Source organism: Onychostoma macrolepis, chromosome 01, assembly GCF_012432095.1.
Source record: "Onychostoma macrolepis isolate SWU-2019 chromosome 01, ASM1243209v1, whole genome shotgun sequence".
NCBI classification, from domain to species: Eukaryota; Metazoa; Chordata; class Actinopteri; order Cypriniformes; family Cyprinidae; genus Onychostoma; species Onychostoma macrolepis.
In genome coordinates this window covers 36,305,534-36,333,023 of record NC_081155.1, presented here as the reverse complement: position 1 = coordinate 36,333,023, position 27,490 = coordinate 36,305,534, and the positions used below count along the sequence as shown (strand labels likewise).

The following is a 27,490-nucleotide window of genomic DNA, read 5'->3' as shown; positions in this document are numbered from 1 at the left end:
TCTAAACAAAATATTTATTTAGAAAGTGAGTCATCCCAAGGTTCCCATGAGACATTAGATATACAGTGCATTTCCATGACCCGGGAGCAAAAAGAAAAGGTGATTGACAGTGGGGATCTTCATGACTTTGATGCTTTACAAAGGCAATTCACTCCAGAAGAAGAGATGTTTAAGATGGCTGCAAAGATCAAAACATTTGATGAAATGGAAAAGGATGCAAAAGTTAAAAAGGTCAAATTTGATTTTGATTGTGGTTCTAAACAATCAAAAGAGGACGAAGCGCTGTCACCACATAAAAGTTCACTAGACTTTAACACAATGTTAACCATAACATCAGAAGAGCAGTACTTGGAGAACCCTGCTGAATCTGGCCCGGTATTACCCTTACATTCCTCATTGTCAGATGATGATTATGACATTCCTGAGTTGGATGAATCAACTCACAAGGTCTCAGGAGAAACCACTGAGGTTTCAGAGACCACAGACAAAATGGAGGAGGAACATACTCATTTAAAGATTGCTGATTTACAGACATGCATAGACATACCATCTATGCAAACACATGTAGAGAACGAGGAGGAAGACTATGAACAGTTACCTTCAGAGTACCATAGTATAGTGATTGGTGAGACTACAACTAATGAGGATTTCATTATTACATCAGCAGAGAGCAAAATGGGCATTGAGAAGGATGGTGATGTTGATTCTAAGTCTACTGGTGAGAGCACAACTTCTGAAGAAGTGCTTGAACCAGTTTCTCCCATCGACAATGTAGGTGCTACCGCTGTTACAAAGGAAGTGCCGGATGAATCCCTGCCAGATTTATGTATTTATCAAGAGGACAGTGAAGAGAAGCCAGAAGAAATCCCAGTATCTATTCCAAGAGACTTGGTTCCCTGGAGTGCTGAAGTGGAATACGATGAGGCATTCGATGCAAAAATTGAGGCTGAGGAGCAGATGATACTTGCTTTGTGTACAGACAGACGTTCCCATGGAACCACACCTGACACAACTCCAGGACGAACCCCTACTGAAGAGGGGACACCAAATCCTTTCCTGTTCCAGGAGGGAAAGCTATTTGAGATGACCAGAGGTGGCGCTATTGACATGACCAAAAGGACCATGGAGGAAGAAGAAGAAAGGTTAGTCTTTTTTCCAATAAATGAAGATTCGGGTGAAGAATTTGAGCAAGTCGATTTCAGTGCTAGTGAGTCTGTTGCAGTAGCTTCATTTGAGATGCCTGCAGATGGTTTAGTGCATCAAGACAGAATTACTGAGGAACCTGATGACTTTAGTAAAATTGGAACCAAAATTGTTCAACTAGAACATCCAGAATGGAATGATTTTCCTATCCGAAGTGAACCAAAGAGTCCCACAGAGGATAATGGAATCTGTGAAGACACATTAATATCGAATGTTGACACTGCCACTTATACAGTAAGACAAACAGTTTATTCTGAGCAAGACCCGGAATCCTCTGACTCTTCGGTGGAAGATGAACAGCATTCTGTTGTTGAAATGCCCATATCCACCCAAGTATCTACAATTTCCCCTAGTGGCTCAGTTCATACTGTTATTCAACAGCAATTCCAGACATCACCTTCAATGTACACTGCATCCAAGGACCTTGTTTCTGAAATTGAAGGCACAACATCTAAATCAAAAATAGCTGTAAAAGCAGCCAGCTTTGACCAAGTTTTAGGACAAGGGGACTCCATTGAACAGAATCAAAGGCCTAAATCTGTAGCAGATATTGGTGACTCAGAATGGTCCGTGTCTGTTGTGGATGATCACACTAAAATAGACAGCAGCTACACCAAACCAAAGACTTCATTCTCCCAGATGCCTGTTTCACCGACACAGTCTCCTAAACTACAGTATGCTGTATCCAGTCAACCTGAACTTCCTGCTGAATTCTCTCAGGATTTGGACTCTTCAAGGAGCACAGAGCATGATGAAACCAAAGGAGACAGAGCCTCTGTTGAGTTAGGGGTAGAAAGTAGTTTGAAAGCAATTCGACCCCCATCTGTAGGCGATGATGTCTTTGAGTCAAGGCACAACTGGGAAGATTGTGTGGAGACACAGATGCAGAGAATCTCAGACAGCACTACCCCAGACCAAAGTAAAGGTACCTCTGCTTGGCACTTGCCCCCCGTATTACTTAATCCAAAATTTACTCCATGCCAGTCTCTTTTCTTATGATTTTTTAATATTATTTCTTGTTCTGTGTTGTCTTGTGTTTTGTGCTGTACTTTGTCTCTTTGTCTCTCAATGTTTTCTTGTATGTCATTGTGTTTGTGTGTCATATTTTGTGACCTTTTTATGTCATGTTTTATTCATTTACATATCAGTGTGTACATGAAAACTGAAATCTCAAGATTGATTGTCTACTTTTATTTGCTAATAATACAGTTCCCTGTGCATTGCATGTTAACTACTGCATGTTTCCTCTTAGGAATAATAAAACAACCATGAAAAGGGCACTTTTTGTGTAAAAAGTTTTAAAAGAATGTTATGGCATATATTATTTCAACAGATCTTCAGTCACCATGTTGTCCAACCTAGCTTCAATTAACATTTCTTGATCCCACTGTTACAGGTTTAAATTAATTTTTTAATTATTTATAGACATTTAAAGACTTTACAACAACTCTACTCACACATTTACGTGATATCTCAAGTATCTTTAGTGCACATCCCATAATACAAACTCATAAATAGTTCAAATAGTCAATTTAGTTTATATCATGAATTTGATGTTTAATCGTTTAACTTCGTTAAATCTTTTTTCGTGTGTGTGTTTAAATGCATTTCTTTAAGTATTAATGAAAATACTCTGACTGATGTTTACAGTGGACTGGCATGATGATGCAGATAGGAAAGAAGAGACTTTGGCCATCATTGCTGACCTTCTAGGTTTTAGTTGGACAGGTGAGTATATCAGTAGTATATTTAGTTTATCAATATAGGATATACAGTGCCCTCCACTAATATTGGCACCCGTGGTAAATATGAGCGAAGGTGGCTGTGAAAATAAATCTGCATTGTTTATCCTTTTTATATTTCATTCAAAAAATTCACAAAATTCCAACCTATCATTGAAGTAAAACAATTGAAGGGGGATCTCATTGTGAAATAAATGCTTTCTCTAGTTCATGTTGGCTACAATTATTGGCACACAATTATTGCAACATCCTTTTCCCAAGTTAACAGCTCTGAGTTTTCTCCTATAATGCCTGAAGAGATTGGAGAACACCTGATAAGAGATCAGAGACCATTTTCTTCATACAGAATCTCTCCAGATCCTTCAGATTCACAGCTCCATGTTAGTACTTCTTCTCTTCAGTTCACCCCACCCATTTTCTGTAGGCTTCAGTTCAGAGGACAGGGACTGCCATGGTAAAAGATTCATTTTGTGCTCAGTGACCCATTTGTGTGTTTATTTTGATGTTTGTTTTGGATTGTTGTCCTGGTGGAAGATCCAAACACAGCCCATTATAAGATTTCTAACAGAGGCAGTCAGGTTTTGATTTTTTTATCTGTTGGTATTTGATCCATGATGCCATGTATCAGAACAAGATGTGCAGGACCTCTGGGCAGAAAAACAGGCCCACAACATTAAAGATCCAGCAGTATATTTAACCGTGGACATGGGGTACTTTTTTATCCCTGTTTGTACAAAAAAGGTATTTTTTCAGTTTCATCTGACCATAGAAGCCAGTGCCATTTGAAGTTCCAGTCGTGTCTGACAACTGAATTTGCTGGAGTTTGTTTTTGGATGAGTGAGGAGAATTTTCCTTGAAACCCTCCCGAACAACATGTGGTGATGTAGGGGATGTTAATTGATATAATATATTTTTTTAGGTTTCTGACCCCAAGACTCAGCTAATCTCTACAATTTTCCAGCTGTGATCCTTGGGAGAGTCTTTGGCCACTCAAACTGTCCTCCTCACCGTGCATTAGGACGATATAGACACGTCCTCTTCCAGACAGATGTTTAACATATTTAGTTGATTGGAACCTCTTAATTATTACCCTGATGGTGGAAATGGGGATTTTCAATGCTTCAACTCTTTTCTTACAGCCACTTTCTATTTTGTGATGCTCAACAATCTTGTTCTGCACATCAGAACTATATTCTTAGGAAGTCATGGCTGGACAATTTCATGCTCCTAGTCACCCTGGTGTGCTAAAATATGGGAATATACTTCAGAGATATTTTACTCATAAGAATTTCTAGGGGTGCCAATTATTGTGGCCAACATTCATTGGAGAAAAAAAATTATTTCATCATGAGATTTTCTCCCCACTTTCAATTGTTTTACTTCAATGATAGGTTAGAATTTTGTGAATTTTTTTGAGTGAAAGATCAAAAGGATAAACAATGCATATTTATTTTCACAGCCGCCTATGCTCATATTTATCAAGGGTGCCAATATTAGTAGCGGGAACTGTATACAGTAGCCTATATCAAGTAGTCAGATCATCACCTACCTCTCACATTGCATAAAGTTACATTGACCAGATATCATAACAGACTTAGGGGGCAGTAAATACCCTAGAAACCCCCCAGAGCATCTTAGTAACCACCAGTGTTGGGAAGGTTACTTTGAAAATGTAATAGGTTACAGATTACAAGTTACCCTACTTAAAATGTAATAAGTAGTGTAACTTTTCAATTACTTTATTAAAGTAATGTAACTGATTACATTTGATTACATTTTGATTACTTTTTGAAATTTCAACATGATCTCACAGAAAAAATTCCGTGATGGGCTCACAGAAAAAATTCCGTGATGGGCTCACAGAAGTGATAGCAATGTAAGTCAGTGACAGGCATCAGCCGTGCTCCACGCACAGAAACCCTTAGCATCAATATGCTGACGCGATACTGGGAAATTTATCGTCATCATTATTGTTCAGAACTGGGTAGGTTTAGGGTAGGGGTGGGGTCAGGTACTCCAGTGAAAGTATAACTGCATCGGAGTCACTCTTTTTACGTGGTCCGATGCAGCGCTGGTGTTGAACCAGTGAATCCGTGCATGGACCACGGCTGATGCCTTCTGTGAGCCCATCACGGAATTTTCGGCGATTCCGTGATGCCACCACAGATTCGGGGTTAATTAAGTCCGTGAACATTACACGGAATTCTGTGAGATCAGGTTGGAAATTTCAATGTTTTCAACTGTTAATCATTTTGAAACATGTAAAGCAGACAGGGTTAACCTTACAGTAGTGCTCAACACTTCATTTCAACACAAAGTCATTTTCTCCGCGCTTGAGCAGCTGTAGTGACAACAATGTATTGTAAGCAATGCAGGTGTTTTCTTGTTAGATGTAGAAGAATATAAGAGTCCTAATACTCTCCAGACATCAGAGCCACTGAGGACGCAGTGGATTCGTTTTTGATTTTGATGGTAATGCGTCAACGAATACTCCTAAATTCGTTTATGTCTGCGCAAATCATTTTCTCCTTTGTTTTCTGAATGAGGGACAATTCAAGGCAAGTTTTGTTAAAAAGTTAAAACTCAAGGATGGATCAGTACCCATTGTTCATGATCCAGCTGCACCTCCAGAATAAGTAAGTCTCACACTTTATATTTTTTTTAATGATTATTTGCGAATCGCCTTTGCTCTTCCACAAAAGAGAGGGGCGGGGTGAGCAGAGCTCATTAGCATGTAAAGAGATATGCAGCGAAACGAGGTGCTGTGAACAGAGCTGTTTTTGACAGGGTAAAAAGGGTGTTGTTTTACACGACCACTGAGACCATTTCGAGAAGACCCTAAATAATCATACCAACTTGTGGAAAATGGGCATCCGATGTCCCCTTTGAAGCACAGCCACCACAAAATCAAAATCATAATAGTTTAATAGCTATGATACTGTTTTTGAAATCAAATCTTTGCATAGCTATGACAGGAAACACTGGAATCTAACAATGCCTTAAAAAAAACAGTTAATATTAAAAAATAAAGCATTTACATAAACCCATATAGGAAATAAAATAGTTATTACTGTAAATAAGCATATTATAAACTCCTGAAGCATTGTTGTTTCATATTTTAGAGCACTCACTGCAATTTATGAAAAAACCAATTAAATCTGAATGTGGGAGTGTGTGTGAGGAAAAAAAAATAAAAATTCAGATGTAACCCTTTGTAATCCTTTGTAATCCTTAACATTTTCATAAGTAACTGTATTTTAATTACATATTTTTTCTCAGTAACTGTAACTGATTACAGTTACTTTTTTGTAATTAAATTATGTAACTCCGTTACATGTAACTAGTTACTTCCCAACACTGTTAACCACATAAGCTATGGCATTATTTTACTGCCAAATGTCAAGAGCACATTATTGTAGCGCGAAAGCACATAAATATAATGCGCGAGCGCAAATCTCTCTGCTCGCACGCGGATTTCCTTTGCTCTAGCTAGCACAAAACCGGACGCGCGCGCTCAGGTACACGCTGCTCTCGCTCAGAGACAATGCGCACACTTAAAACATGTCTCTCCTCTCACTCAAACTGTGCCCTGTGCACTCGCAAATCACACTGTACTCATGCGCTAGATATTAATTATTTTCGCACCTGAATTAAACGTTGTCAAAAGTTATCAACCAATCAGATTTCAAAGATGGATCTGTAATTTCTTTACAATTTAATACTACTTAGTCATAATAATCAAATATTAGAAATCAATCGGGTGCTTGGATAATTTGAAAATAACATGTTTGGTCAAACCTCTCTGAACGATTTATCTAAACACAAACAAAAAAGCATATGATTCTTAAAGTTCTTATGGTCATATATGTATTGTGTACCTATATATATATACAGGTGCATCTCATTAAATTAGAATGTCGTGGAAAAGTTCATTTATTTCAATAATTCAACTCAAATTGTGAAACTCGTGTATTAAATAAATTCAATGCACACAGACTGAAGTAGTTTAAGTCTTTGGTTCTTTTAATTGTGATGATTTTGGCTAACATTTAACAAAAACCCACCAATTCATTATCTCAACAAATTAGAATACTTCATAAGACCAATAAAAAAAAACATTTTTAGTGAATTGTTGGCCTTCTCGAAAGCATGTTCATTTACTGTATATGTACTCAATACTTGGTAGGGGCTCCTTTGGCTTTAATTACTGCCTCAATTTGGCGTGGCATGGAGGTGATCAGTTTGTGGCACTGCTGAGGCGGTATGGAAGCCCAGGTTTCTTTGACAGTGGCCTTCAGCTCATCTGCATTTTTTTGGTCTCTTGTTTCTCATTATCCTCTTGACAATACCCCATAGATTCTCTCTGGGGTTCAGGTCTGGTGAGTTTGCTGGCCAGTCAAGCACACCAACACCATGGTCATTTAACCAACTTTTGGTGCTTTTGGCAGTGTGGGCAGGTGCCAAATCCTACTGGAAAATGAAATCAGCATCTTTAAAAAGCTGGTCAGCAGAAGGAAGCATGAAGTGCTCCAAAATTTCTTGGTAAACGGGTGCAGTGGTTTTCAAAAAACACAATGGACCAACACCAGCAGATGACATTGCACCCCAAATCATCACGGACTGTGGAAACTTAACACTGGACTTCAAGCAACTTGGGATATGAGCTTCTCCACCCTTCCTCCAGACTCTAGGACCTTGGTTTCCAAATGAAATACAAAACTTGCTCTCATCTGAAAAGAGGACTTTGGACCACTGGGCAACAGTCCAGTTCTTCTTCTCCTTAGTCCAGGTAAAACGCCTCTGACGTTGTCTGTGGTTCAGGAGTGGCTTAACAAGAGGAATACGACAACTGTAGCCAAATTCCTTGACACGTCTCTGTGTGGTGGCTCTTGATGCCTTGACCCCAGCCTCAGTCCATTCCTTGTGAAGTTCACCCAAATTCTTGAATAGATTTTGCTTGACAATCCTCATAAGGCTGTGGTTCTCTCGGTTGGTTGTGCATCTTTTTCTTCCACACTTTTTCCATCCACTCAACTTTCTGTTAACATGCTTGGATACAGCACTCTGTGAACAGCCAGCTTCTTTGGCAATGAATGTTTGTGGCTTACCCGCCTTGTGAAGGGTGTCAATGATTGTCTTCTGGACAACTGTCAGATCAGCAGTCTTCCCCATGATTGTCTAGCCTAGTGAACCAAACTGAGAGACCATTATGAAGGCTCAGGAAACCTTTGCAGGTGTTTTGAGTTGATTAGCTGATTGCCATGTCACCATATTCTAATTTGTTGAGATAGTGAATTGGTGGGTTTTTGTTAAATGTGAGCCAAAATCATCACAATTAAAAGAAATGATGTTTTATTAACAAGGTTCAGGAGGAGCACGATCAGATAATCAGTCTGGCCCAGGTGGAGCTCGTCAGCTAATCACCTTAACAAACACATCAGGTGTGTATATATATATATATATATATATATATATATAGCCAACTCACCTCTGTTCTATGACGGTTTTCCAGCATCCCACCTCCACCCCAACTCCTCACTCTTAATCTAATTTCATCCTATTCTTGGGATGGGGGCGTTCTCTGGGTTCGGGCTCTATCCCGAGCTCGGAGCCCTCCCTCCGGACAGCACGCCAAATATGCTTACTAATTGCTCAATCATATTATATGTTAGTGCGAACTCGTGAACCAAAGACTTAAACTACTTCAGTCTGTGTGCATTGAATTTATTTAATACACGAGTTTCACAATTTGAGTTGAATTACTGAAATAAATTAACTTTTCCACGACATTCTAATTTATTGAGATGCACCTGTGTGTATATATATATATATATATATATATATATATATATATATTAATCCAAGTACACAATACATATATGACCACAAGAACTTTAAGAATCATATGCTTTTTTGTTTGTGTTTAGATAAATCGTTCAGAGAGGTTTGACCAAACAAACTAGGTAATTTTCAAATCATCCAAGCACCCAATTGATTTCTAATATTTGATTATTATGACTAAGTAGTATTAAATTGTAAAGAAATTACAGATCCATCTTTGAAATCCGATTGGTTGATAACTTTTTACAACGTTTATTTCAGGTGCGAAAATAATTAATACCTATTGCGCTTGAGCACAGAGAGATTTGCGAGTGCACAGGGCACAGTTTGAGTGAGAGGAGAGACATGTTTTAAGTGCGCGCACTGTCTCTGAGCGAGAGCAGCTTGTAGCTTGTGAAAGAGCAAAGGAAATCCGTGTGCGAGCGGAGAGATTTGAGCTCGCGCATTATATTTATGTGCTTTCGCGCTCTCGATATTTGGCAGTAAAATAACGCCATACTATGCATAACAACATACTAAAAACCCTATGGGGATCAGAATCCCGCCAAATGTATTGCAGTCACGGATAAAAACATAACAAGCGTGAAAACAGAATTTAAAAATATATTGCACAAAATTTTAAAATGAAAGCAAAGTTTTCAGAATAGCAAACAATGGTCACGGATCGACAAATAATGTGTAAATCAAAAATTTAATAACGCATTTAAAAAATAATAAGCATGAATCAAAACTTTAAACACATTTGAAATCATATTGCAGAAAACTGAAATAATATTTCAAAATTATCCAACTTGCACACAAAATCATGTTTTCCTTGGTTATATTTTTCTGTTTTTGTGATCTCAGACATTTTCTTCTCATATTTTTATTTTTCGTATGCTTATGCTGTTTTCCCCTTCGCTCTTGTTTCCACATTCTGCACTTGCTTTTCCAAATGTTGCGGTCAGAGTTTCATGTAAATCAGGGCCTCATCATTGGTCCACTAGTTCTTGATTGACAGCTCCTCCTCTAGCTAATCAGTCGAAGAGGGGCGGTGACGTCATTCCAACGCGCCTAATTAGCTGCAGATGCTCAGCGTTCACTTGTACAGGTGAACATGGATTACTGTCAGCTGGAGTAACATCTTTCCATACAGGACACCGTTATATGTGTCTGCTGTACGCCTGCCTGGCGATCCGTTAATGTTAAATGAGCCGTCCTAGCGACCCGTCACTATTATGTTAACCTATCTTTATTCACCTACGGTCACATCGCGAAAGGGAGCAGCCACTATATTCACAGGTCTCTCAAAGTCAGTTATATAGCCTACCTGAATGATGATAAGTTGGTGATCTTGTTATGGTAGGGTGACCAGACGTCCCGTTTTTCCTGGGAGAGTCCCATATGTATTTCAGCTCTATTTTTAGTGTCCTGACTTGTTTTGAAAAAAATCATGTTTTGTCCCGTATTTAAAAATTTCTTTACGACTGGGTGATCAGAGCGAGTAGTAATAGTGTTCTGTCATATGAGAACAGCCTAATCAAAGGTAACCAAGCTCATAAAACAAAATTACTATCCAATCACAATTCGTTATCTAATGCCGAGTTCACACTGCACGATTTTAGCCCGATTTTTCACTCGCCGACAGGTTTTGATAAATCGCCGACAAATGCCTGAAATCGGAGGCAAATCAGCGCTCGTTCACGCGAGTGACAATCACGCAGTGTGAATTATCAAAGACACGATCTGATGCTGAGTTCACACTGCACGATTTTCAAACTCGTCGGATCGCTGTTGTTTTCACACTGCGTGACTATCTGGGGTAGAATTCAGTCGCTGCTGTGTTCACAGCAGAGGCTCGACGACAGGGGCTTTCACATTGCACGATTTCACAATAGGAAGAATCGCCGACAACTCTGTCTGATCCGCAAACTATGTTTCACAACAAAACCCACGCGAGAAGTGATAAGGAAATAACGCGAGAACCTGTGCACATCAGACCGTTGGTCTCGAGCAAGACTGGAAGTATTAAAAAAATATAGCCCGCAAATTGTCTGTGCGCTGATTTCCAACTACAAAAAGAAAAACAGATTATGCAGGAGGGAGATGCAGGGAACAGGGATTGTGTTCTGCAAAGAGTGGCAAATAATAATTTTGCAGTAACTGTTATGCTGATGTTGCGGCTGGTCAAGCGTTTGTGCTTGTTTCTGTATGATATAATTGTACATATTAAAATATTGATATGGTCTATAACTCCTCACCGAACTTCCCTCTGCCCTGTATCTTTGTCTGTCATTGGCTGAAGGTCATCGCCAATGTAGTTTTCAGTCATAAATCATTGCACACAGCAGGACTGTGAATCGCCGACAGCTCCAGATATTTATGCCGAGTTCACACTGCACGATTTTCAAACTCGTCGGATCGCTGTTGTTTTCACACTGCGTGACTATCTGGGGTAGCATTCAGTCGCTGCTGTGTTCACACTGCACAATGGATCGGCGACAGGGGCCGTAGTAGTTTTCAGTCAGAAATCATTGCACACAGCGTGATTGTGAATCGCCGACAGCTACAGATATTTAGCATGGCAAATATTTCACGGGCGTCGGCGACGTGTCGGCGATTCTCTCAGATCGCGTCTTTGTTAATTCACACTGCGCAATTGTCACTCACGTGAACGAGCTCCGATTTGCCTCCGATGTTGGGCATTTGTCGGCGATTTATCAAAACCTGTCGGCGAGTGAAAAATCGGGCTAAAATCGTGCAGTGTGAACTCGGCATTAGCATGTCAAATATTTCACAGGCTCGGCGACGTGTCGGCGATTCCCTCAGATTGCGTCTTTGATAATTCACACTGCGCGATTGTCACGGGTGAAAACCGGGTATGTGTCAGTAGCCTTTATTACATCCATATTCAGTTATAAAGGGACAAACGTCTGCATCATTAATGTTAATCAAACAAAAGATGCTACAGAAATTTATACATGTTAAATAAACCTTCTGTATTTGAAAAATTAGTTAATTTAATTAATATCTCTATAATATTTGTCTTATGGTTTGTAATTTGCTGCTTTGTTGTTAATAAAACAACTAGCCTATATATAATGAAATAAAATGTCTCATATCGTGGTCATATTTCCCACTCCATTCCACCATGAGAAATATGGTCACTCACAGTTATGGTTATTAGCCTACTGTTAGAAAAAGGATACTATGAGTAAGAGTAATATGTGCCAGTCACAATTGTTTAGTTCACTTGTTCGTGATTGCAATATTTTTTTCTCTCTCAGATCTGCAGCTTTGTCTTTCATGTACAGTAGGCTGTGTCATTGATTGGTTGTTGTTAGTTTTGTAAGATTTATCACATTTTATGTTACTCTGAGATTATAAAATGGCATACAGTTAAGCAATATCGAACAAGGAAGAGTGTTGTTTTCAGCACCATTGCAAATGTTTATTGAACTGTAGTATAAAATCAACATAAGAAGTCAAATCTGAGTAAGTTAAATAATGTAAGCTATTTTCTCATTTTGCTCTATTTCGACAAAGAGTCCAAACAAAGCCAGAGTAGAACAGTGTCCCCTACAAGCAGCACACAGCAGCCTTTCGTATTGATAAAATGATATAATAAAATGATTCACTGTATTCCTCACTGAACGAATCAGCCGTTTGAATGAATGATTTAATGACTCACTCTAGATAGAAACTTGCTGCCACCTACTGGCTATTTTACTTTCATATTGTTGCTATATTCAAACTGTATATATTTAAGACATTAATCGACCCTATTATGCAATTATATATGAAAATAAACACAATATCCAAATGAAAAATTGTGTATACCAAATCCATTTGGCCTCTAGCAGTCTCCTCTGTAACACTATCATTTTCACTGATCACTCAGTAGTCAAATCTAGCCAAGTCAATATAAAAACACTACATTAATTCATAATTAATTTACCAATTTACTCATTTAAAGTTAACGGATCGGCAGGCAGGCGTACAGCAGTGACAGACAGACACATATAACGGTGTCCTGTATGGAAAGATGTTACTCCAGCTGACAGTAATCCGTGTTCACCTGTACAAGTGAATGCTGAGTAGAGCTGGGAATCGATTCCGAGGCGTTGGGAATCGAGAGTCGATTCCAAAGGAGGAATCGACTCCTCATTCAGAGCTTTTTTCAGTTCAACAAAGCTTATCTATGGGTGCCTCTCAAATGGAAGGCTGCATACGAAGGCTGCACACATTTAAATTCACTAAAATAAACTGAAAGAAAACGAGTCGGTACTTCATCATCATAATTTGAGGAAGCAGCCTTCCGTTTGAGAAGCACCATTCGCCTCCCTCATGCTCGATAAAAGCCGTAATTACGAGAGTTGTGAGATAAAAGATAATTTTTTATATATATATATAAGATCTATTTCATTTTTATATTTACCCTTCGCCTCATGCTCGCTAAAAGTGATTAGAAGTCTGATTCGTTTCCACAAAAAGGTTCTTTCGGATAGTTTTAATCAACCAGTTAAAAAAACAATTAAAATATTCAGGGGTTATTTTACGGTAGAGCTGGCTTATGTTGTTCACAGTTTTGAGCGCTGCACGACAGAATAGATCATGACATGATTGAGGATGTTATTTCCATCTAAAATACTATTTATTTCTATCAGCCAATGATAATTCTAAAAGAAAACGTCACGAGCATAGATCAGTGGCCGAGCATCTGATTGACAGATAAACCACGAGCTCTTATCAGTGTTATTGTTAATGTTCTGGTTATTTTGTTTCAATGTACAGTTTGTTAATTTTATTGTCATTTTTTACAAATAAAGCTTCATATTATGAGAAGGATACTTTCTACGACCTTTATATCCTGCAGTCATGGCGAGATTAGGTTCCTTCGATCTAAAAAAAAAACAAGAATCGAAAACAGATGAATCGATTCTCGGAATCGACTCCCATCGATTCCAGAACCAGGAATCGAATCGGACTCGATTCCAAAAATTTCTGAATCTTACAGCCCTAATGCTGAGCATCTGCAGCTAATTAGGCGCGTTGGAGTGACGTCAGCGCCCCTCTTCGACTGATTGGCTAGAGAAGGAGCTGTCAATCAAGAACTAGTGGACCAATGATGAGGCTTAAACCCGCCCAGATTTACATGAAACTCTAACCGCAAAATTTGGAAAAGCAAGCGCAGAATGTGGAAACAAGATCGAAGGGGAAAACAGCATAAGCATACGAAAAATAAAAATATGAGCATAAAATATCTAAGAGCACAAAAAAGCAGAAATATAACCAAGGAAAACATGATTTTGTGTGCAAGTTGGATAATTTTGCGTTAATATTTCAGTTTTGTGCAATATGATTTTAAATGTTTAAAGTTTTGATTTATGCTGCTTCTTTTTTTTAATGCGTTATTAAATTTTTGATTTACGCTTATTATTTTTTGATCCATGACAATTGTTTGCTATTCTGAAAACTTTTGCTTTCATTTTAAAATTTTGTGCAATATATTTTAACTTTCGTTTTTAATTCTGTTTTCACGCTTATGTTTTTATCCCTGACTGCAATACATTTGGCGGAAGAGAGCACCATTTTTCTTCTAAAAAAAATGTAAAGAAAAAAAAAGAAATGGAAAAAGCTTTGAAAAAGAAAATAACATGATGTTGATGCATAAGTGGATTTGTTTCTTTTTTAACAGCTCATACATTCATCTATTTTCAGAGCTGGCCAAAGAGTTGGAGTTTAACGAAGATGAGATTCAGCAAGTGCGTGCTGAAAACCCAAATTCACTACAAGAGCAGAGTCATGCTCTTTTACAGCGCTGGGTAGAGAGAGAAGGAAAGCATGCAACTGGTAAATCCTGTTCTAATTTACACTTTTAACAGTCAATGCCTGAAGTCCATTTTAATTGATAGTTTATGATTATGTCTCAAATTCCACAGAAGATACATTGATTAAAAGACTCACTAAAATAAATCGCATGGACATCGTCCATCTTATTGAGATCCAAATGCACAAGTCGGTTCAGGAGCAAACTTCAAGAACATATGCAGAGATTGAAAAGACCCTGGACCACAGTGAAGGTAGGACATTCAGCACATTCATGTTTTACATTTAGATCTTAAACACAAGATTTAGATCCTAAAAACAACACTGTAAAAAAAATTCCGTAAAATTTACGGTAAAAAAATGGCAGCTGGTTGCCGGAATTCTACCGTAAAATATACGGTAGCAACGTTTTTAAAATAAATTTATGGTTAAATACCGTATTTTCATTAACTAATATAATGATAATATACCAACCTATTAAAGTACTGAAATCTGTTTTATACGTTTGTATTACACTGATAACCACCAAATGCAGGTGGTGATGAGAAAGTCACATGATGAACCAAAGCCCATCACAAGCAGATTTTAAATAATAACATATATAGAAGGTGCACAGTGTCATTCACACAAACACTAAACACCATCATGGTGAGACTCATTAAACTGAAATATGCAATAAACATTAATTTAACAACATTAGATGTAGCATACAACCCTAATAAACATAACTGATAAGAAAAAACTAAGAAGAAACCTAGTTATTTAAAAGAAAAAACATCAAATTCAAACAAAATTTGAAATGCAATGCAAGGAATTCTGGGAACGTCAATTTACGGTTTTTCCCTGTAAATGTTACATTCTTTTCACTTCCAAAAACGGTATTTCACCGTATATATTAGGGGAACTTACCGTTAACCATTTAACAGGTTTTTACTGTAGATTTTTCACAGTTTTTTACCGTTAAAATCACAGTCATTTTTTAGTCTTAGTCTTTACACTGTCAAAGTGAATGTTTTGTCTTTTGTAGCTCTCTCCTCAGTCCAAGAGGATGGTGACAGCCTTCGGGTGGTGCGGAGAGTGGAGACTTCACAAAGGCATCCTCCAGCTGTGTCAGAAGAAGACTTATCTGTGGCCTCTCTCCTTGACATTCCATCGTGGGCTGAAACAATGGGAAACACCCATTCAGAGAGCATTCATGGGGATATGATCGAAGAATTGGAGATCAACCAGTTAGTGATACGCAGATTGACTTTTACAGTGATGTTTACTAGAGGTCGACCGATAATGGATTTTACCGATACCGATAGCTAGGATGGACCACACTGGCCGATACCGATTAATCAACCGATAGTTTTCAAAATGGATACTGAAAAAAAGCTAGTGCTTTACTATTTAAAAAAAAGCAGTAACAGTACTGAACCATACATTGTAAATGAATAAAAATATTAGGTAACACTTTATTTTAAGGTCTCTTAACTAGTTGCTAATTAGCATGCATATTAATAGAATATTAGCCATTTATTAGTAGTAATTAAGCACATATTAATGCCTTATTCTACATCCCTAACCCTACCCAATACCTAAACGTAACAACTACCTTACTAACTATTAATAAGCAGCAAATGAGGAATTTATTGAGGGAAAAGTCATAGTTAATAGTTAATAAGTGTTCCCTATTCTAAAGTGTTACCAAATATTAATATTATTTACTATATTGATCATTAAAGTTATTTCATAGTTTGCTAATGTTAAAAGAAGAAACTTTAAAATTTTATAAATGTAGCCTATTAGTTGCTAATAGTGAATGTTGAAATGAACACTCTTACAAGGAACAATACTTATAGTTTTCATTAATGCTACGAATGGACTCTTATTGTTAAGTATTACCATTTAATTTCAACAATCATAAAGATGGCCATCTTTAAATTACATGCATATGGATATTGTGTGTGTACTCACACACTTTATATGCTTCTATTTTTTAACACTTGATAATTATCTAATAATAAAAAATAAAAAATGTTAGTCACACACCGGGCAAAATCGCAGCGCTGCGTCTAGGAGAACTCAGAGGTATCACACACATACACCAGACGCCACACCAGACGCATTCAAATCAAGTGGCGGTCTAAAACTATTTATTTAATCCCCAAACGGACATAAGTTTGCTTCAAGAATGAACAATGTGGCATAAATGAGTTTGAAGTTCGGTGTTTAAAAAAACAGAGCAAGCGGAAAGAGAAAGCGATCTATTACAGCTCTCTATATGAAGCATACAGACTTTATTAGAGCCACAGAAAGACAAACGTTTTGCTGAAAAATACACAATACATAATTTATAGCCTAGGGTGAAGTCATTATGTACATTCACAATGATTTGGGACAAATATAATGTAATTTAATAGGAAACTATGTGAATGGCGCTTTGTTCCGCGGCAGGATTTTCTGTCGGCTGTATTTAAATGCGCGTCTGGAGTTTCCCGCTCTGTGCAGCGCGCAGTGTCACGTGTCAAAATAAACAACACGTGCTGTCAGTGATTTCCGCCTCTAGAGGCCTCTCTCATACTGTATAATGCCAGCGGACCCTTCTCAGCCACTCCAGCAATGGTTGCAAACCAGAAAACTATCGGCGTGGATTTTTGCCGATAACCGATAGTTGCGGCAATCAACTATCGGTGCCGATTAATCGGCAAAACCGATGAATCGGTCGACCTCTAATGTTTACAGTACATTATAAAAACATTCAGTTAATCATCTGTTATTACACCTCCTGGGCCCCGGTTGCATAAACTGTTTAGACTAGTCTTAAAAAGTTAGTCATCTAATTTTTTTTCTTCAAGGCTGGTCATAACTTTTTTAATTAAGTTATAAAAAAGGAAGATTGGTCTTATATTTATTGGAAAAATAAGCCTGATTACCCCTTGCAGGGCTCGCAAAATTTCTAAATCCCTGGTAGCCCTTCAGGCAGGTACTCTTCAGATTTTGGTAGCCCGAAAATTAATTTAACTAGCCTGAATTAAAAAATTACTATTTTATTTCATTTTATTTAAATATTTTATTTATTTATTTAATATAGAAAATCAGATAGGAGTTTAAATGTCAATCAAAAATATTTTCAATACACAAATATCAACAAATATGAAGGAAGGAATTTTATTTCACTATTTACAGGGTATCTGCAGAATTTAAAAAAAATATATTTAAGGCAATTTATGACCCATTTTAAGAGCTGCACAAGTAAAATGAACACCGAATGAGCGGGGTTGGACAATGTCTATGGTAACATACAGTTTTGAGCCATAAAATTACATGATTTGCAGTTCAGATACAGGTTTTCACAAAAACAAAAATCTTATACAACAGCGTTTCAGGCTATAGACAGTTTTTATGAAAAGGGATCAATCAAACATATAAATTGTTAATTTAAAACATATAAATATTACTGTCTTAATTGTTTAGATTTTTAGAAGGCACATCAACTTCTTTCTCATTTACAACTCTATGTGTTTGTTGCGTAAAAACATGAGTTGATATCTGCATTGATCTGACCATAAACAGTAAGAAAGGCTATTTGGAAATGCAGATTCACTCTCTGCCACGAGGTGGCGCTTTAGGAGCGCTGAAATATTGCGGTTTCCCCGGAAACGCTGTACACAAAGCAGCTCCGCGCTCATAAACGCTGCTTTATCAGAAATTATAGGTAAAATGAAATTAAAATGCCAACGTTTCTGAGGACAGTCGGTTCCCTTCAGATACATTCACATAAAGACATCTGCGCCGCATTTTGACTTGAAACTGCAGCGCTCATTATTTATTCAATGACATCATTGCCTTTTGAAGTTTAATCCTGCAGTATCGCGCGACTCTTGTCTTTCCGTCCCCAACTGTAAGACCTCTAGAAATTATAATTAAGACATTTCTTACACCATTTAACATATTTAAAACTTTTTATGGCCTTAATTTTGATACAACTCACTTTCAGAGTTTTTAAGGACCCTTGGGAGATCTGTATTTAAGGAGCCCGTCGGGCAGGCAGTGATACATTTTGGTAGCCTGACTGGAAAACACAATAGCCCCGGGACGTTGGGCTAGCGATTTTGCGAGCCCTGCCTTGGCAACTGCTTGTTGGTCAAACTAGTTCTTAAGACACAGTCTTAACATGGTGGCTAAATTTATGCAACTGGCCCCTGGTCATTCACTTTCCACTCTCAATGTCTCCTAGGGACAGCTTCACCAATCCATGGCTGTTTCAAGAGGCCAAAAAAGAATCTACAAAGGAAGATGCAGATGAAGAAGTAAGTTTATGGCATTGTGCTTTTGAAACATAATAAGATGGTCATGTCCCGAGTGTCTGAACACCAAGAAACCTTTCACAGGAACTGATTACTGAATGATAAATGATTACATGGATATGTTTCTGAGCTGAACTCGTGATCATTGCATGTGCTGTTTTATTTTGTTGTTTGTCTCTCACTGGTTGTAAGTATCCCTTCAATATCATCTCTTTTCCCTTGTCATATTTTCCATACCTCATATAATTTATCCCATAGGTTTCTGCAGAATCTGAGGAGGAAATTCAAGCTCAGTGTGACTTTTCAGACCATGAAAATGCTTGCCTCTCTTCATCACCAATCATTTTGAACAGTCAGTCAGAATTCCAACAACAGTCAACGAAGGCTTCTCAGAATGCCTTTGATTTCAGTCAGGTATCTATTGTGAGATTTTCGTCAAGTGAAAATTCAGTTTTGTCAACAGTTGACTCTGAACACACTGTACCCGACCTACTGCAACACACTTCACCAGACAGTCAAGAAGAAACAACTCAACTCCAAGAGCAAAATTATCAAGATGAAGGTTCTGTGTGTCTTGATCAAGTGTCACCTGTATATGAAAAAAGTGATTTAGAAGGCAATGAAAAATCAGTAGAGGCGCATCACTTTGAATCTGATGAAATTTCAGACACCATGGAGTCTTCTTCATGTCATGAAAGCAAATCATCTGAAGTTGATATATCGGTTCCTGAGAGCAATCAAATAGTAGGCGAAAATATCAGTCCTTCATTTTCCCCTCCTGCTCTTGAAAGGGAGGCTGATGAAGCTGTCTCACACAGTGTTGAAGTGAATCCGGGGGTTTCAAGAGTGACTCCAGACCTCATTAAGGGCTCTCCAGAATCAGGTCAGGTCTTTCTTACCCCAGAAATGCTTAGTGATTTGGATCCAGTGCCATCATCGCAAAGCCATAGAGTAGAAGAGCAAAATTTTGTTGAATCGTCTCTTACAGTTGACTCTGCATCACTGCAGTCATCTACCCATCACGAGGTCACAATTTTAAATCAAGAACAATATAATACCAACAGCTCCCCACAGCATCCTTCAGTGCCTGAATTTGATCCTAGGATAGAACAACAATCTGATTCCCATGAACAACATCTGCAACTATTAGAGTCTCCAGAGCAAAAGCCTGAAACCTTAGGAGACCATTGTGGTGATCAGGACGATGAATATAGTCCTGAGGAGGGAAAAGTATGTACACAACTGGATTTAACTATTGAACCTCTTATAGATGACAGTCATGAATTTAAGAAAGAACTGTTGTCCCAATCGGAGACTGACTCGGACATGTGGATTCAAAGTGAAACTCCACAGCTGAGTGAAACTTCACCTTTCTGTAATTCTGACCTCAGCCCACAAACACCAGAAACAGTCATAACTTGTAAACATTTTGACTTTATGGAGAAGTCTTCTGAACTTGGATCAGCATCTATTAAGAAACCTCTTTCACAGGAGGCTGTGGTATCCAAAGGTTTAAGACGACTGCAATCTGAATCAATAATCTCTAATGCAACCCAACAGTCAGAAGAAAAACATATTGACCGGTGTCTCTCAGAGTCCTCCGAACCTTTGATGCTCACTCTGAACATGAATCCAGCACTTAAGGAACCTGTTTCCCAGGAGGCAGTACTAGCTCCGCCACTCTCTCAGGATGGCAGATGCAAGACCTTAACTTCCAAAGGTTCCAGACGCCTGCTGTCAGACTCAGTTATGTCTGGTACAACATCCCAAAAATCAGACGAAAAACACTCTGTCCGTTTTCTTTCTGACTCTTCTGAACCCTTGGTTTTCAGCATGAATTCAGTGCTTGAGGAACTTAAGAAAACAGTTCAACCACAACAACCATTGTCTGATCAACCACTCAGCTCCGAGATGACTGTTTCATTAATTCTTGGTGTATCCCAAGACACATTCACAGGGAATCTGCAATCAATGGTTGAAAACGCATCAATTCAGTCACCTAAATCTCAAATTGATCTGAGTGAAAATGTGAAATTAGAAGTCACTGATGTGCCAAAACCTGGCAAAGTTGAAAAGCCAAAACACAAAGATTTACTAAGCATTAATCAACATGATGAGTCTGATCCTGAGACTTTTTTTGACTGCAAACAAACTATCTCAGACTATTCTGAAGCAGAAGACGAACCTTGGAAAGGTGCCATGGCGCTGAGTAATAAAGTTTTAGGGTCTACTGTTCATGAATTACAACAACAACCAAATGTCAGAAGTCCCTCAGGATATAAGTCATCCCATGAGAGCCCTCGTTGGTCAATCAGGTCATCAGACAGTGAAGATTTCGAGGATTCTGCCATTTTCCATGAACCTAATGATGATACAGAGGAGAAAGATGTTTACTTTCCATGTCAGCAGAAATGTTTGGAATCATCTGCACAAACTCCTCAGGAGCTTCCTCCTCGAGGAGGGGCTGAGTATAATGATGATGATCTGAGGAGGGTAAGCGTCCTCAGCATGACCTCCCCCTCCACCCATCCTTCTCTGAGCTACCCTAATCCATTTCCTGCTGAATGAGTTTGCTGAAGGGATGGTGTTTGGTTTCTTTTAATTAACAATTTCACTAATTAGGTGGATTTTAAAACCTAAAAAACCTTTTGCTCAAGCAAAAATAAAAAATAAAAACGTGATCATGTCACATTCATGCCTTAACACCATCATAATTGCTGTCAGCTTGTTCAAATAGTGCTGATGCATGTACTACATTTATGACATTGTAAGGTCATATACTAAATATGCAGGATTTTGCAAGTGAGAGTTTTTTCATAGATATTTACACTAACATCTAAGCAACTGATGTTTCATACAAGAAACAACACACAGTTGTTTCATACAAGAAATCTGTTTAAAAATGGTGCATGTTGTCAAGTTAACAATGTTTTGTTGCCCCTTCTGTTGTTTTTCTGTTATGTTTTTGATAACAAGAATTGTCATTAATTTTCATCTTATTGATTTGATTGTCAAGTTCTTATAATGTTATATCTTATGCTGTTTTGCCAGAGGGGGCAGCATTGCATTCATTTTTCAGATTTATTTATTTTTATGTTTTATTATACATTTCATGTACATTTCAATCTTATATTATTGCATGATTTTTCATACATACTGCTTGGTTAGGAGATTGATGAGACATTAGGTGTGCTGTCGGATAGCTCTGATGAGGATGTGGTGACCACCAGAGTGGTACGGAGGACAATAATTATTCAGGTATATCTATGACTGAAGATTGCTTGCTCCGTTTTGGAGGTTCGGTGTGAAAGCTGCAGTGTTTCTTAACATAAATCTAGTGTACAACTTTGGCCTAGGCTTACTTAATAACTCATTCCCAACAAGCTGTGTGATGGTTTTTTATGTAGCTCTAAGATTTATTTTGGAAACGGTTTTGATTTAAAAATCCTGCATTTTCAGCTGTGACTTAAACTCCCTGCTCCTGAATTATTAGTAGAAGTTGTCCATTTTAAGATAAGAACACACATATAATCTCCCCTGTATTATGTTATATCGTTGTTGACACTTAATCACCATAAAATGGACAACTTCTACAGGAAGTGTGCTCCTTTCTAAATTGGATGGATATTTTCAACATTATTTCTTTATTATTCCTCTTATGCTAACCCTAACCTTTACTGAAGCCAGGGCAGCTGTTTCCTCTTACGGTGAACACTGCTTTAAACATTGACATGTACTGATTAAGTGTCTGGTTTCTTCTACAGGGTGATGATGTTCCAGATGTTCCTCCACAGTCTGTAACAGAAGAGCAGTACACAGATGCACAGGGAAACTTGGTTGTGAAGAAGGTAAACATCCGAGATTTGCAATATTCATGTATCCATTCATCCATCCTTTAATCCAACCATCTATCCATTCACCCTTTAGTTCGTCCATCTACCCTTTATACATTTTACAATCCATCCTTCCTTTAATCCATCCATCCATCTTCGGAAACACTTTATTTTGATAGTCCATGTCTAGACATTCTACTAACTATAAGGTACTTTACAATTACATGTCAACTACCAGTCAGTCTTCTAACATTTTATTTTGATGGTCCTCCAACAGACATCCACCTTTCCTTTCATCCTACTACCCATCCTTCCGTCCATTCACCCTTTCATCCATCCATCCATGCATCCATCCATTCGTCCATCATCATCCATCCTTTCACCCTTTCACCCTTTCAACCATCCATTCACCCTTTCATCCATCCATTCACCTGTTCATTCATTCATTCATTCATTCATTCATTCATTCATTCATTCATTCATCCATCCTTCATCCATTCACCATTTCATCCATCCATCTATTCACTCTTTCATTCACCCATTCATCCATCCATCCATTCACCCTTTCATCCATCCTTTCTCCATTTAATTAATTAATTCATTCATTCATCCATCCTTTCATCTATCATTCACTCTTTCATCTATCATTCACTCTTTCATCCATCCATCCATCCATCCATCCATTCATTCATTCATTCCATCATCCATCCATTCACCCGTTCATTCATTCATCTATCTATCCTTCCATCCATTCACCTTTTCATCCATCCATCCATTCACCTGTTCATTCATTCATTCATCCATCCTTCCATCCATTCACCATTTCATCCATCCATCTATTCACTCTTTCATTCACCCATTCATCCACCCTTCTATCCATTCACCCGTTCATCCATCCATTCATCCATCCATCCACTCACCCTTTCATCCACCCTTCTATCCATTCACCCGTTCATCCATCCATTCATTCATCCATTCATTCATCCTTCCATCCATTCACCCGTTCATCCATCCATCCATCCATCCATTTACCCTTTCATTCATTCATTCATCATCCATCCATCCTTCCATCCATTCACCCTTTTGTCCATTCACCCTTTCATTCATTCATTCATTCATTCATTCATTCATCATCCATCCTTCCATTCATTCACCCGTTCATCCATCCATCCTTCCATCCAATCACTCTTTCATCCATCCATCCATCTGACTGATCAACAATGGATTTATGCTAAATACATCATATCCATACAAATTTGTTTATCTTACTCTCTCACCTTCTCAGGTGACCAGGAAGGTCATTCGACGATGTGTGTCATCTGATGGGGTGGAGACAGAGCAGGTGAGGATGGAGGGCTCCCCCCAGCAGCCTGTCAATGTGGCACTGGGGGACGGATACTCAAAAGTAATAAAAAGGACAGTACTGAAGAGCGAAGGACATCAGACAGAGGTGTGTGATGCTTTGATTACTTAATCATGTAATGAATTTAAAACTAAAACTAAATAAACTTAATATTAGTTTAGTGAGATCACTTAATCTAAATATGGCCATTTAATGAGTTTGGCTAAATGTTTTATTTCATTTCAGGTGACTTTCCATGAGCAAGATGGCATGTCATCTTCAAAGGGTGAATCTGCTCTAGGCCAAGAGGTCAGACAGGTGGTCCAGATGACGATGCTACATGGAGAACAGCTGGAAAAGCATGAGGGGGATCCTTATCTTGCCTCAGACCTGCCCTCAGCCCAGGAGGACTTCACCCAGGTGAGCTGCCAATCACAGCAGTCAGTTCTGACATCTATAAAACATCAGATTTTAAAGATTAGGGTCATTTTAAGGAGGAAAAGTGCAGAATTACCACTGCAATTTTTAGACTGCAATTTTTTTTCTAACCAAAAGTTCTTTCACAGTTTGTTCCAGTTTACCAGCTTTTTATGTTATGCAACCAGAAACCTGTGATAAAATTATATAAATGCCATGTCTGGTCCTGAGAAAGTAATTACATCTGTGACTAACAGCTGTTCTGACTATTATAATATAATTTATAATATATAATTTAGTGTTAATATAGTGTGTGCCTCATTCCCTCAGGCTCTAAGCTACTTTGGAGGTTTTAGGAAGGTGCAGATCTCTGGAGTGGTAGAGCAGGAAATACTGCAGCCTGATGGATCTGTGATCAGGAGGTTTGAGAGACAGGCATGGTGTTTGTGTGCATATTAGTGTGAAAGTGTGTGTATGGGGGCAAGTAGAAGGAAGAAAAACAAAATCTAAACTATGTTCAAAAGCCTCTTATGCTCACAAAGGCTACATTTATTTGATCAAAAATACAGTAAAAATAGAAATATTATGAAATATTATTGCAATTTAAAATAGCAACAGAATTTAGTTAATAATAGTAAACTTTACTGTTCATTTTGATCAATTAAAATGTATCCTTGTTAAAGCTGCAGTCCGTAACTTTTTTGGTTAAAAATGATCCAAAATCAATATTTGAGCAAATACATAACCAGCCAGTTTTCAAAACTATCGCCTTACTTTAGCCCGATTCACAACGGTTAGCTTATAATAATGTTTTCTAATTTGAGTAGTATGGGTAGGTTTTCACAGGAAATTCGAGCATGGCACCGCGTCATTACGTCATGTCTGTAAACATAAAGTTGTTATTAGACTGTACAGAAATTGAAATCTACACGCTAAAACACACTATACTCATAGTCACGCAATGCTAATGTTGTCAACATTAATAATTTGAGAATAAAGTATAACAATAATAATACTTTGCACGGTTTGATGTGATATGAGCTAACTGATCTTTAGATTTAATCACCATTGGTAGCGCGATTTATTGTTATGCTTTTTTCCTCAGTTGGTCTGAACAAACGTGGCAGACTTGTTACTTGTTCAGATGGCAATATACGCTGAAAATTCTTATTTGGGTCATATATTCCAAGACGTAGGCTAGAATCTGGGATTGCGAAATACAGTAAACATCTACACCGGTGCGGTGACGGTAATGTTTTAATCAAAACATTACATTCATCCAGCTGGAGCCGTGCCAACTCACAACCCATGCAAGTGAAATAATTCCGCAAGCAGCTTGCAATTCCAGGTTTTCAAACAGAGATGGCGACAAAGAGGCAAAATTTAAGGACTGCAGCTTTAAATAAAAGTATTGATTTCTAAACCAACAACAACATGAAATCTTACCCAAATGTTTGGTAATGTATGTAATATGTTTATGCAAATGTTCTGTAGAGATTGTATTGGGAATTTAGAATTTTTTATTTAGCATTGATGTGTGTATATTTGTTAACAAAGCATGTCTTTACATTTTATTTCTCTCTAATAACATTTTTCTTCCTCTCTCCTATCAGTCTTCTGAATGCACACCTAAAAGAATCTTATATGTGCACTTGCATCTTAAATGTACACTTAAAAATTCTAATTTCCCACTTCGAACTTTTGGTAAAGACATAAAAGCACTGATACCCTGTTTCTTTCTTTTTCACTCACAGGGCGAGGATGCAGAAGTCTAGGACCCACAGGAGGTCAGTAGTGAGGGATGCTGGGGGACAGAAGCGGGTGTGCGTGGAGCAGATAGACGATCGGTCTGAGCCCCATGACAACTAACAGCATCACCTCCATCACCTCATTCACCACTACTGTGCCCAAAACGACTGAGAGGAAGAGAGAGAGGAAGCCGAAGAGAAGTCCGAGTGATGGTTTTCCCCTTCATTTTCCTCTCCCTATCTCCATCGCTCCTCTCTTTGAGCCTGTCTGCTCTCCTAACCACTCCTATGCACCATGCTCATGCAATCCCAGAGTGCACTTCACTCCTGCCACTTCCAGTCTTCCTGTCCAGTCAAACTGGATCTTTGCCCAATTTAAGTCAACAGACAATATTTTCTCTCTCCTTATTTTCCCCAGTTTACCACAAGTGTTTATCTTTTTCTGTCCTTCATTGTGACCAAATAGTGTTCTTTCCTTTCCTTTGCTTTTTAAATCCCTCAGTTATAACACCTATGAACACACCCACAAAAATCACAATAACCAAAAACGTTTTATCAAAAGAGAGGAAAAAAAGTCCTGGTTGTTCATACTCAGAACATTTAAGCTTGAACTAACAGAACCTGTACTGCACTGCCTACCACAACTATTGAATATCGTTGCATTATATCACCACATCATGAACATGCTATTTTGATCTCAACGGTTGAGATGTCTGAAAACTTCTTGCCTTCTTTATCAGCTGTTGGGGTATCGTGTGTCTGTGTATTCTATCCATGGAGAGTATATATAATATGCATTTTTAAAATGACAGTAGATCACATTAGCCACCTGTAAGGATATTAGCAGGCATGCTTAGCTAGCAGCAGTCACTTATTAATAACAGACTCTTTCTGTGGTTAGACGACTGTCATTTTTCTGTCTTTTTCGTCTCACTTCTCTCTTTGTGTCTGTGATCTGTAGCAATTCTAGTCGTCATCATCATCACATTTCAGTGCAGCTTTTTGTTGTAATAGAACACATTAACATGCGCTTTATGGTTTTAAGCTCACTTTAGCAAGCGTGTCAAGAGGGACTCAGGAAGCAAAGGTGGAATCAAATTCAAGTAATCAGTTACACATATTCTATTCTATTTTTATCTTTCGATCTGAATTCATTAATTTCTTTACGTATGTGTTTTTGAGTGAGTGTGTGTGTGTGAAATCAGAAATGTGATTATTTTCAAATGATATTAATTTTGTTCTGTACATATTGTTCAATATCAGT

General features: G+C 38.0%; 1 protein-coding gene across 1 annotated transcript in view; it reads left to right on the top strand.

Annotated features, from left to right (window-relative positions):
- The window catches only part of ank2a (ankyrin 2a, neuronal), a 76,955-nt gene extending 49,528 nt beyond the window's left edge, over window positions 1-27,427 (top strand). The window contains 12 exon segments of the mRNA XM_058780378.1: window positions 2,854-2,931; window positions 14,487-14,618; window positions 14,708-14,848; window positions 15,622-15,823; window positions 18,817-18,889; window positions 19,145-21,379; window positions 22,055-22,144; window positions 22,651-22,734; window positions 24,005-24,169; window positions 24,308-24,481; window positions 24,809-24,900; window positions 26,233-27,427. Of these exon segments, the coding sequence (XP_058636361.1) occupies window positions 2,854-2,931; window positions 14,487-14,618; window positions 14,708-14,848; window positions 15,622-15,823; window positions 18,817-18,889; window positions 19,145-21,379; window positions 22,055-22,144; window positions 22,651-22,734; window positions 24,005-24,169; window positions 24,308-24,481; window positions 24,809-24,900; window positions 26,233-26,437 (3,671 nt within the window). The 3' untranslated portion in view covers window positions 26,438-27,427.
- The last annotated feature ends 63 nt before the right edge of the window (window positions 27,428-27,490 follow it).